General features: G+C 35.9%; 1 protein-coding gene across 3 annotated transcripts in view; it reads right to left on the reverse strand.

Moving 5' to 3' along the window:
* FER (FER tyrosine kinase) overlaps positions 1–13,685 on the reverse strand; it is a 536,624-nt gene that overhangs the window by 276,796 nt on the left and 246,143 nt on the right. For all 3 annotated transcript variants that reach the window (XM_044264382.1, XM_044264368.1, XM_044264376.1), the window contains exon 11: positions 2,701–2,793. In XM_044264382.1, the coding sequence (XP_044120317.1) occupies positions 2,701–2,793 (93 nt within the window). The remainder of the gene's footprint in view (positions 1–2,700; positions 2,794–13,685) is intronic.

The raw sequence follows: 13,685 nt of genomic DNA on the forward strand, positions 1-13,685 counted from the left end.
GACCATTTTTAAATGGAGAAGATAACATGGAAAATAACTTCAAATCTTAAATAGTTAAGATTTGTACCATTAATTCATTAAGATTTTTCAAATTATAATGTTAGGATAGGCAACCACGTGTAACTTCATCACATTGAACTAACTGGATTTCCTTTGTTTCTATATGTAAATGAATGTGTTTTTATATACATAAAAGAAAAAAACCTTGCTCACCCTCAGATCAACCCATCTATCAAAACAGGCTCCTTTACAGCCAAAAGCTGAAGCTCTCATAACTACAAACTTCAAAGTGGCGTATGTGACATGAAGTCTCAGAAGCCACTGTTGCACTCCCAGACAAGTGTCTGGAAGGCACAAAATTCTTGGGAATCCCAGGTTGTCGGGAAAACAAACATTGGGAGTGTTATCCCATTTCTACTATCTCCAAATTCTTATGTTTCTGTCACAAGCTAACATCTGGAGCTCTAAATTCCAGTCTCCGAATTTTTACACCGAAGACTAAAGCTGAAAATAACCTTGAGTTTGTAATAGGCCTTCTCTCACGTATGTAAAATACTTGACTAAAGGAAAATTGGGCAGGGAATCATAAATCATAAATCAGCTCACTAGTAAACTGCTACTAGTTGCTGGCACAAAGACCTCTGACTAAGTGAAATAAAGGTGAGTTAATGACAACGTCACGATGTCATGTGTTTTGCTGACTTATTTCAATGATAAATAATTTTATGAAGTGTTCACTGAGGTATCTGAACTTTTCTTTTTATGATTTTCTTGGGGCACCTGGGTGGTTCCATCAGTTGAGCATGCCTTCCACTAGGGTCAAGATCCCAGGGTTCTGGGATTAAGACCCATGTCGGGCTCCCTGCTAAGTGGGGAGTCTGTTTCTCCCTCTGCTCACACCCCCCCCACCATGAAGTTACACATGGTTGCCTATCCTAAAGAGATCAATCTATCTCTCTCTTTCTCTCTCCTCTTTCTCTCTCTCGCACATGCGTGCATAAATAAATAATAATAATTATTTTTTAAAAACTGATTTTTTTCTTTTTGAAGAACACACATGAACTTTCCTTTCGATAACTATTTTTTCTTTTTTAAAAAACTTTTTAAATATTTTGAGAACTCTTTTTCTTTTCTCCTAAGTCATCAAAACCTGTCCTCATAGTCTCTAGAATATATCATAGATTTCTAATCAAGCCTCCTATACTTGATTTTGAATGTCAAATCAAAATAAACCAAGTCTTAAGAACTACTATTTATCTCAAGTTATAAATCATTAACTTAAGAAAACAACATTAGGATATGGGACTTAAAAGAGACTTACTCTACCATGTAGTATTTGCCTAAAATTATTTTTATTTTTGTATTTGCTATTTAATGCCGGGTTAGATGGTCTACATTCGTTCATAGCTCTTCCCTATTCCCATAGAGTACTTCTGGAGTTCAGAAGTATGTGATAATAGCAGCATCAAAGGCTAACACTGAAGTAGAAAACCCCTTTTATATAAAATTATAATTTTCTTCTTTTTTGTTAATTAAAACACTTTATGCTTTGCCTCAATTGTGTATAAGAGAGTTTTGCTTGAGTGGAATAAATATAGGAACATGTGTTATATATTAAAAAAAGAATTATAGCAAATAAATCCAAAATGTGAATGGACATTTAACTTATGGTTAGGAAACACATTATTTTCGAAGTAAGACTAGATCACATTATTTTAAACAGCTGAACTTTTAAACAGTAAGAAATAACATTAAGATATTACTATGTAGAAACTTGGAAAGATGGGGGAGCAGAGCACATAATTAATTTGTACTGAATATTGTTGTTTTGACAATCATTTATTATCATTCTAAAGCACTATTATGCATGAGGGATAGCTAGGAAAAAAAGTCTGTTAATTTAGTCTTAAAGGTAATGAAATAAGAAAAATACTTTAAAATCTTATTCTATAAAGGGAAAAAGAATATACTTTATCTTGCTTGACTATAGCTGTTGCTACAGGGATTGGTAATATTTTATGCACCACTGTGATATGACAAACCTAAATTTCAAATAGACTTCAATTTAATAATTAAAATCTTCTCGAAAATATGAACACATATATAAACTGATACACTTTAAAAATACATATACAATAGTCCCTATTATAAAAATGTGTTTCACTGGAAAAAAATTTGTCTCTGCTCTTCTTTTTTTTTTTTAATTAAAGATTTTTTTTTTTTTTCTTAAAGATTTATTTATTTATTTATTTGACAGACAGAGATCACAAGTAGGCAGAGAGGCAGGCAGAGAGAAAGAGAGGGGGAAGCAGGTTCGCTGATGAGCAGAGAGCCCGATGTGGGGCTTGATCCCAGGACCCTGGGATCATGACCTGAGATGAAGGCAGGGGCTTTAACCCACTGAGTCACCCAGGCGCCCCATCTCTGCTCTTTTTCCAATAAAGCCTCAAAATACCTAAAATGTTTCCTATAATTATTCATATGTGGTACAGGAAGTCCTAATACAAGTTTATTTCCTTCCTCCTTATATCAGTGTTTACTATGTACATGTATGAACAGAATCATATGCATACAAAACAATTACATTATGTACTTAGTTTTCTATTTGTAAGGACAAATTTACACATGATATTCATTATTTATCAGAAAGAAGCCAGAAAATGATTATTTTCAGTAGCACATGGAGTTCATTCTACTTACTGTTGAAGAGCCCAGTGCAGATTTTGGAGACCTAATTATTCCAGCAATTGAATGGCGAATAGACTCAAACTTGGATAGCCTCTCCTTTCTTTCCTGGAGAGATTAAGAAAGAAGCCTTCAGCAATAGTAAACTAGTTTATATACAGTTATGCTAGGCATTTAGATATTTATCCACAGCTAATCACATATTCTAACTAAATAAAATGCAATCTTCCTGACATTAAAGATGGCAAAAAATCAAATGCATAGGAACTCTATAGTATTTTCATTTCTTAATGAATGTCTTGGTTTTGCAGAAAAATAAGAAAGAAAGAAAAATTCCTAATACGAGAGAAAAAAGAAATGTATAGGAAGTTCATGGGAAACCAAATATTAACATGTGGGAGAAAAAAACAAAAGATACAAGCTATAAGGAACCAGTCTAACATACATTTCAGATAGCACTGTAGTTGAAAGGGATTTTCAAACAAAATATAATAGAGAAAAATCAGCAGGAGAACTATACTGAACACATTTTTTAAAATAGTGAATTCCGCAAAGATTCACAGGATCACAATGACAATGATGATGACAACACCACCAAAGGAGAACCAAAAAGGTAAATAAGGGGGTGATGGTAGAACTCCACTAAGTAAAATCAATCCAGCTACTTGCTTTAGGATGTATATTTCTAAGCATCATATATCACAATTGAAGGAAACTTTCCTTAAAATTTTATATCTTTAGATCCATATAATAAATGCAAATGAAGAGGGGTAAGAGGGTAGAAAAGAAGAGAAAGTAGAACAAAAATGAGACCTAGAAGGTAATAAATAAGGAAGGATGTGTGAGGGTTTGTAATGGAAGCACTGGTCAATTTTCCAATAATGACATTTCAACTGTTCAGCAGCAGCAGACAAAAGAACTTGAGATCCTATTGCCATGTGCTGTATTTCTTATGTCTTCCATTAGTAGTGATGCTCAGTTTTTATTTATCAGTGGGAAATAAGTAAAGCAGGCCACAAATAACATCATTTGTTTCCTTTGTCTCTAATATGTAGGGTATACGTCTCTATTCAGTAAATGCAGACATTTTTAGCCATATACTCTCGATAAACACTGTAGTTTCCAAAATTCAACTTCTGTCTCTCCAAGTGCCTACTCCCACATTATCTACTTTTCATTCTAATGGTTGCAGTTCTAATATTCTTATCATTCTACAAACATATGCACATTAATAATTTAAAGTACTCGTACAGTAACCTAACCGAACAAATGACCTCAACTTCTTTTTCATCATTATCTACATTACTAACTTGCTTATGAGTCCATGTAAATCACTACCTATGCCTCATTTTGGTCATTTATAAAATGAAAAAAACTAATACAAACCTTCTTCAGAGCACATTTATGTTACTGCACATGATTAAAAATTAACATGTTAAAAGCATGTAAGTATTTGATAAAATTTACTTTAAAAAAATAAATATTTCCTGTAGTAAAAATGGTCATCACCTTAGGAATGTGAGCATTACATTCTATAGGCTTAATCCTAGCTGTAGCTTCACTTTACTTTCTAGTAAAAATCCCTGTACTAATTTGTGAGGCAGGGTGGGGGTTTGGGGGATAGAGAAGGAAAAAATGAAACAAGATGGGATCAGGAGAGAGATGAAACATAAGAGACTCTTAATCTCACAAAACAAACTGAGTGTTGCTGGGGGGAGGGGGGAGGGAGAGGGTGATTGGGTTATGGACATTGGGGAGGGTATATGCTATGGTGAGTGCTGTGAAATGTATAAGCCTGATGATTCACAGATCTGTACCCCTGGGGTACATTACAATGTAATGTAATACATTACATTACATATTAATAAAAATAATAAATTTTCTTAAAAAGTCAAATACAAAAAAAATAAAACAAAACAAAACAAAAAACAAACCCTGTACTGAGTCATAAGAAGCACTAAAGGAAAAAACAGCCTTGAAGTACTGAAATACAGTGACGTTTCTTTAATGCACGCCCATCTTCAACTTGAGTGTTATGGGATTTTTACAAATCTAATTTGGCGGGGGAGGAGGAGGGAGGGTGTTGGGTGGCTCAGTGTGTTAAGCATCTGTCTGTCTTCAGCTCAGTTCAAGATCCCAGAGTCCTGGGATTAAGTCCCACGTCAGGTGGTCAAGTTGCGCTCCCTGCTCAGTGGGGAGACTGCTTCTCCCACTCCCTCTGCTCCTCTCTCTCTCAAACAAACAAACAAATAAATAAATAATCTTTTAAAAAATAAAAATCAAACCTGATTCTTGAGAAGTCTTCTGGAAAAAAAAAAAAAGTTTGGGAGGGTAAAACCTAATAAAACATATAGCCAGAATACACAAAACCCACAAGTGGGGAGGGTGGCATACGCAGCAGGTGCACATTATACTATAAAATATATTATAGTGCTAACACATGTATATACAACCATATATTTATAGACAGTATAGTTATAGCATATACAATTTTTATATATCTTTATATTATTTATAGTATAATATATATAGTAAAATATGTTTTAATATAATAATAAAATTATATATAGCACACATACTGGAAAGCACTGCAGGGACTATAGTTTTCTACTTCCCAGCCCAATTTACCCATTTCTTCCCCTGGGGAACTTCTCCCCCTGACTCTGAGTGGCCATGGAGGTGGAGGTGGCAGTGACATTAGCAGAAGCAGTGATACCACTGCTGACCCTGTGGCTGCTACTACTGACAGGAAGATGAGAGGAAAGGGCTAACTTCACCTGTTTGGCAATGAAAGCTTCACAAGAGAGTTCTGAGCACCTCTACCATGAATTTATGCCTCTCCTCTGCGTTAATGCTCTTAAAATACTGGAGAGAGTGTGGTGCTAACATAAGAGCACTATGAGAACTGAAAAGCACTGAGAGGTGATACAGAAAAGTAGAAAAATCAGGACAGAGTTTTATATATGAGAAAGTGTTTTAGTAGTGTATGACTTAATAATATGCACTGAAATGACAACAGTAATTCTCTTCAAGCTACATTTTGGTATCAAAACTTATGACAGGAAAGAGAACCATTTTCCCCCAAAACTTCTGATAATTAAAAAACAACAACAACAAAAAAAAAAACAGGGACACCTGGGTGGCTCAGTGGGTTAAGCCTCTGCCTTCCGCTCAGATCATGATCCCAGGGTCCTGGGATTGAGTCCCGCATCGGGCTCTCTGCTCAGCAGGGAGCCTGCTTCCTCCTCTCTCTCTCTGCCTGCCTCTCTGCCTACTTGTGATCTCTCTCTATCAAATAAATAAAATCTTAAAAAAATATACCTTCTTAAGAAACCAACACCAGATAAGTCTAATGTGCAAGTCCAGGTGTGGGTAAAGAAGACTTCAAAAAGTGCTTCCTATATATTAAGTGATGAAGCATAATACACTGTGTGTTTGAGGGGATACAATTAGTTAAAAAGCACCCTTTCATTTAAAGTATTCTTTAAATAGGCTGATCTAAAAACTGTATTATCACAAACCTTAAGTTTCAAACAGGAATAATCAAGTTTATTAAAAAAATTTTAACCAGTGTAAGTTCCATTGGTGCACAGATTTCCACAAATAGAGAACATGAAACTCACTTGCTAAAGCTGGTCTATGTAGCATTATACTGTAGATTTAAATTATGGTCTCATAATACTTCAGACTGTGCTGAATTCACTGACAGGTTGAATTTTTATCAATGAATTAAATGGCTACTTTTAGAAATTAAAATTTAAAAAATTTCCTTTTAATTACCATCAATATAATAACTAATCCTGCCTGTTGACCTGCTAAGGCTGGTGATGACGCACTCATTTTACCCCCCTCAAGTAATGACGAGGTAAAGAGCCTTCTCCAGGTAACAAATATAGGGATTGGTTTGGGCAACAGCATGGCCCCTCACAGTGAAGAAAGGTGGGAGCCAGGTAAGGGGGGGAAAAAGGGAAGATGTTATGAAATAATAGTCTAATGAGATGCCCAGAAAAATGTTATAAGTATAGCTGTAAATCTATCTTGAAAGGAAAGTTCCAGTTGCACTATCACTTTCTCATATCATTCAAGAATAGCTTTTCATTGTCATTATTTTAAAATAAACTAAAGTGTAGGGACAGCTGGGTGGCTCAGTTGGTTAAGCATCCAACTCTTGGTTTCAGCTCAGGTAATGATCTCAGGATGGTAGGATCCAGCCCCATGTTGGGCTCCGTGCTCAGCAAAAGAGTCTACTTGATGATTCTCTCCCTTTGCCCCCTCCTCCTACACTCTCTCACTACAAACATACTCTTTAAAAAAATAAAATAAAAAGTAAAATTGACTGAAGGGCCTCACAATTTCTGTCTCCCCCCCATCTCTCTTTCCATATATATATGGAGATGTTTCATAATTGTTATGAAACTTTCATAGTCATTAAAAAAGTTTCCTTCTTATCAATTGATAAAAAAGACCTCTAAGAAATAATACCTAAACTACTTACAGTTCAAGTAAAACCATACCTATCCGGTTTTTAAATTACTCTTAATAAAACAGCCAAATTGCAGTAAAACAGGCTGTCAGGTTATCTCCACCCTCTGCTCACTGAAGCACAGGCAATGATATAAAAGGCAAGAGGCAAAGTTTTGCTGGTTAAAGTAAGGGACAAAAATCAGCAGTTCTTCCAAATGACAGCGTGACTAGATGGCGGAGTAAGTTACAAATTAATGACTTTAACCACAAAGCACATAATGGTTCTCAGAGCACGGCCTCTAAAGGAAGCACTAAGGTAGAAAGAATAAGGTTCTTGATGTCAGAAGGCGTAACAAGTATGAATCTGGGCAAATTAAATTACTTCACTAGCGTGGCTCTTAGTTTCTGTATCAGTACACAGAAGGACACTGGCCTGGACAAAATCTTCATCTCAAAATTTCTGTGACCATTGTCCAGCTCCCCAGTCACTTCATTGCACTGATCGCTGGCCAAACTCCCACAGAAGAGTTTCATGTGGGAGGCTGGTCACCTCCCTTTGAGGGCTAGTCACTTTCTGCCTGAGGTGGCCTCAGAACTTGACCTCCAATGGAAAGGCCAACTACAGTGAAAGGTGCCACAGGAACATTTTTTATGCTAATAAGTCACTGAAACAATAAGTATTATTTCTCACATTATTTTCTCACATTATTTCAATAAATAATCCCAACCTAATAACATTCTTACATTGAACAATGAAAGTGATGATTTGGCCCTGTGGGAACATTCAGATACATATTCAGATCAGGAGGCACTAAGGATCAAGGAAAAGAGAACAATATTCATGCTCAAGCTCCAGGCTGAGTGCCAAATATCTTTGAGACTACTTATGCAAAGCAGCCATGAAATTTGGAGGGATTTTGTGAGAAATAACTACAGGGAAATTATAACCTCAGAAAAGATTGTCTCCTGAAAAAAAATTCTTGTCTGTTGATAAATGACTCCATAATGTAAATGAAATACTGCAAATATCGGTATGTCCTTCATAAAAGGAATGCATTTATAAATAAACGAATAACTTAGTCTTTTGCAGATGTTGATTTGCTGGGAAGAATGAAGAATACACAGTTTTTATTCCCATCAGGATACAGAATTTAAGTATTGAAACAGTTTGTAAGTGATTTATTTTAGCAATTGGGTTCTGACTGAAGACAAATCATTTCAGAAGTATTCACTGCCTAGTAACCTAGTTTGTCATGCTGTTTTTCTTTGATGCTTGCATATTAAGAATATTTATTCAAAGAAAGACAGACCACTTGCTAAGTCAACCATTTTCATATTTTGAAATAATGAAATTGGAAACCAAATGTGCAAAAGGAACATTTGAATGATTATTCAGATTTTGTCTTAAAATAACAATGCTAAGAAAATTTATAGTACAATGGAGTTCGCTGAAACCCAGGTTGTAAAATGTCATATTGTTCTTGCTTTCTTGACTGTATATATCTCTTAACTAAGATGATGTCTCTAGGGGAATAAGACCAAAGCAGGAGACTATAATCAGCTCCTTTGCTATTCAAAATCTAAGTACAATTCATGTTCCATGGTGCTTTGCTCAAACGGATGAGCTAAATGTCTATATATATTCTTTTCATAAATTATCCAATAGTGCAAAATCCATACCAGTTTCCTTATGAGCACCTCACTAAGTCTACAATTTAAATGCTGATAGGCTCTGCTCAGTAAACAACTGTGTGTCTCAGGTTATTTAAAAAAAAAAATTATACTATTCTGAGTTAAATTATCAAGACACTTCTTAACTAAGATTCTGCCTTTTTGTTTTTTTAAAAGATTATTTATTTATTTATTTGACTGCCAGAGACACATTGAGAGAGGGAACCCAAGTAGTGGGAGTGGGAAAGAGAGAGAAGCAGGCTTCCCACTGAGCAGGGTGCCTGATGAAGGGCTTGATCCTAGGACCCTGGGATCATGACCTGAGCCAAAAGCAGACGCTTAAGGACTGAGCCACCCAGGCGCCAAGGCCTTTATTATTTTTTTTTTTAATTTATTTATTTACTGGGGCACTTGGATGGCTCAGTTGTTACGCATCTGCCTTTGGCTCAGGTCATGATCCCAGGGTCCTAGGATTGAGTCCTGCATCAGGCTCCCTGTTCAGCAGAGAACCTACTTCTCCCTCTCCTACTCCCCTGCTTGTGTTCCTCTTCTCTCTCTCTCTCTCAAATAAATAAATAAAATCTTTTAAAAAAAAATTTATTTATTTGAGAGAGGGAGTGAGAGAGTGAGCATTGGGAGGGGCACAGGGAGAGGGAGAGAGAATTTTGAGCAGACTTCCTGCTGCGCATGGAGCTGGAGATGAGCCCTGATCTCACAACACACACGACCTATTATCTGAGCTGGTATCACAATATCACGAGTCAGACTCTCAACCAACTAAGCCACCCACGTACTTGAGAGTCCGCCTTTAAAACAACTAAGGGGCATAATGTTAAGCCATGAAATTTATCTTCTTTGCTTAAACTAATAACTTGTAAGACCAAGAATGCATTATAATGAGAGCAAAAGTACTATTTCATTAGAGGCCCCTATGTCTAATAATGGAGGCACTTTGCCAACTCTACCACACCCTCACAGACTCTAAGCTCACCACTCTACTTAACAAGTTACTTTGATCAGGTCAAAATAATCCTTTGCCAATTCCTGAATAAGCTGCTCATTTCTTTCCAACAGCAGCTTCCTGAGTCTTCTCTCTTTTTTGCCTCTGACTCCCATTTTCCTTTCTTTTCTCCTCCTTCTCTCCCCTTATCATAATAAATACTTATAAATATTAGCCATTATTATTTTAGCTTTACTAATACTGACAAAAACATCTTTTGGCTATTGTGAATAGTACTGTTATAACGGTAGGTACACATGTACTTGAGTACCTGTTTTCAACTCTTTCGGGGATACATGTAAGAGTGGAATTGCCGGGTCGTTTGGTAATTGTGTGTTTAGCTTTTTGAGGAACAGCTAAACTATTTTCCATAGTAGCTGAACCATTTTACATTCCTACCAGCAATGTATGAGGCTTCCAATTTCTGCACATCCTTGTTGAAACTTGTTACTTTCCGTTTTTCTGATTATAGCTATCCTAATGGGTGTGAAGTATCCTTGAAGTATCTTGCCTTCATTTTTAAAGAACTTTTTTTTTTTTTACTGCTTATAGAATTCAATGATGTTTTTCTTTTTCTTTTCTATTCCTTTTTTTTTTTTTTTTTTCTCTTTCAGCACTTTGTCTTGTGGTCTCTAGTGTTTCTGGTATAAAGTCAACTATAATTCATATCATTATTCCCCTATATATAATAAACATTTTTCCATGACTACTTTTGTAATAAGCAAGGATACAAGTAAATGTAATTTTATTTTAATTATCCTGCTTGGAGTTCGTTAAATTTCATGGACTTGTGGGTTGAAAGTGTTACAAAATACTCGATCATTGTCCCTTCAGATATGTTTTCTACTCCCATCTCTCTCTCCTCCCCTCCTTAGATTCTAATTACATGTATGTTCGTCCATTTGATATCACTCTATGATCTCAAATACTCAGTTTTTCTTTTCCTTTTTTGTTTCCATTTGCATACCTTCTATCAACCTATAATCACATGTCACTGATCTACTATTAACAATCCCATTTAATGAATTCCTTAGTTTTGATATTATATTTTTCATTTCCAGAATTTCATTTTTTATGCATCCATATCACTGTTGAAATATCCCATCTTTCATACCCGTTGTAATCTTTTCCACTAGATCCCTTAGCATTCTTGTAACAGCTATATTAAAGACATTGATAATTCTAATAACTAGGTCACCTGTGTCTATTTTCTTAGCTGTAAGTCACATTTCTTATTTCTCCATTTCTCTTTTTAGTGTGTCATTTTTGATTGTGTGCCAAATGGTTTGTATAAAAGAACAGCAGAATCTGTAAAGAGGGATACGTGCTCCTTTGTCTGTCAGGCTGCTAGCTTGGGACTATAGGTAATAAGCTGGGTCTGGTCTTTGTTGCAGCTTTAGTTTGAATCAGTTCACCACCAGCTTCAAACATTCTGAGAGCTGTTTCAGGAGTTTTCCTTCAGCTAAGAATGGAATCTGAGCCCAGGCAAGATTCCAGTATCTTGCCTAAGCTTCAAAGTCAATCCACCAGCTTTAGGAACTAAAGGAGATCTCATCAAGCTTTGCAGCCTCTTTGGGGGAGAGGGGGAGGTGTGCTAGGGAGTTCTCTCTGCTTTCCATTCACACCCACAACTTTCTGTATTTAAGATGATAACTTTCAGCCCTTACATATGGTCCCTTGTAACTTTCCATATCCAAACTGGCTACAGAAATTCATTTGCATTCTTATTGACGAGTAACCTGCCAGTCATCGTTTTATTGATCGTTAGTCATAAGCCAAGAAAATACAAACACACAAGTTAAGGATCTTCAGTATGACAAAAGAAAATGCCATTAATTTATCAAAAGTTACAGACTTATATTTGACTACCATATTCTAAGGCAGTCAATTACCACAAAAGGCCTTCAGAGTTTAAGCCTATACTCCTCAAAAGATCATTTAAAGAGTTAAACTCCAAATATCGAAAAAGTCTTCACTCTTATTATTTTGGTTTGATTTTCTTTTCTTTTGTTGATTGCTTTTGAGGAATACGGAAGATGAGTTTTACTGTTTCTGTATTTGGGGTAGAGAACCATAGAAGGTTACTGTAAGGTCTAGTATGAACATACTTCAGTTTTGTATGAACTATGTTTTAAGTTTCCAACTTCATCTAAAAAGTTCTCTGAATGGTTTGACTTTTTAGTATTCTCATAGTGCACACACATCAACAATCCTACTATCTGTTCAGAGTTCCTTTTGTTACTAGAATTACTAGAACTAATAACTGGAAATGTTTGGAGTTTCAAGGCCTCAGGCAAGATTTTACTTATTAGAATGGAATCAGAAACTGTAGGACCTAAAAGAATAATCCTAGAACTTAATTTTATTTCTTTTTTTTTTTTTAAGATTTTATTTATTTATTTGACAGAGAGAGATCACAAGTAGGCAGAGAGGCAGGCAGAGAGAGAGAGAGAGAGGAAGAGGAAGCAGGCTCCCTGCTGAGCAGAGAGCCCGATGCGGGACTCGATCCCAGGACCCTGAGATCATGACCTGAGCCGAAGGCAGTGGCTTAACCCACTGAGCCACCCAGGCGCCCCTAGAACTTAATTTTAAAAATAAAATGTTAAAGATAGGAATTTGGTGCTTATAATATTGCACTTCTATTATCAGCAAATAAAATCCAACTAGGAGACCTGTTAGGAAGAAGTCAGTGAGGTTCCAAGCATTTATCTCATTCTCACCCTTACAAGAGAAGCTACCAAATTATGGGACTATTGGTACTGGCTGCCTGAGAACAGAGCAATACAACAGAGGATAGAGCTGAGAAATGATGACAGACAACTTCTTGATGATATGGTTTAAATTTCTGGATATATCTAGTTGCGAATGTAAATAAACTCTCTAATGTACTTAGCTCTACTGCTTTGGTTGACTGTTATAGGGAACTAATATAGCAGAGTTTCCTAGACTATCCACTAGTAATTGAAGATCTCCAATAAGCAATTATGAAAGTCACAATTTTCATTAACAAAATAATACACTAACTTAACATTTTTTTTCCTTCTGGACATATATTTACTTTTAATAGGAAAACAAATCTTCTAATATTGAAATACATTAATATAAATGGAAAACTTCTTTGTAAGAGAACACTTCTTGTGTTGTGTCATATTATGTTGTGATAATTACTTTTACTTATTCCTATTAATTCATCAATTTCAGTAGTGCCTGGGTGACTCAACTGGTTAGGCAGCCAACTCTTGATTTCCCTCTCAGGTCAAGATCTCAGAGTCCTGGGATGGCGCCCCATGTCTGGCTCCCCACTCAGCAGGAGTCTGCTCCCTCTCCCCTTGCCCTTCCCCCTATGCATGCACTCTCAAATAAATAAATAAATAAATCTTTAAAAACAAAACAGAACAGCAGCACATGACATACAAAGTAATTGTTCAACATGTTTGGAAAAACCCTGGTTTGAATGATTAACAGATGTTATCTAACATCTAACTACAAAAGGTTCAGTAGTCCCATAGATTTTAGAACTGCCCCATTAGTCAAATTTAAGCAGGTTTCTTTTTTAGTATATGTGCTGCTGAAGCGAGCACTAAGCAGGTTTCTTAAATGCAGTATGTCTCAAAGCCTTAATAACACATTAGTACATGTACTTTTTTGGGGGGACAAAATACTATTTTGCAAGATTCACTTCAAGAAATGTCACAAAGCTTCCCATTCTGTGGGGTTAGAAGGCAAAACATTCTCTTCTACTCTACATCAATCATGGCTTCTTCTTGGATATTATCATCACATGTAAAAGCTCCAAATTAACTAATTAAAGCTCCTCTCTTTCTGGCCACAATCTCTTATCCCATCAGTTTGCTTGCAACCAGTA

Source organism: Neovison vison, chromosome 1 (assembly GCF_020171115.1).
Source record: "Neovison vison isolate M4711 chromosome 1, ASM_NN_V1, whole genome shotgun sequence".
NCBI classification, from domain to species: Eukaryota; Metazoa; Chordata; class Mammalia; order Carnivora; family Mustelidae; genus Neogale; species Neogale vison.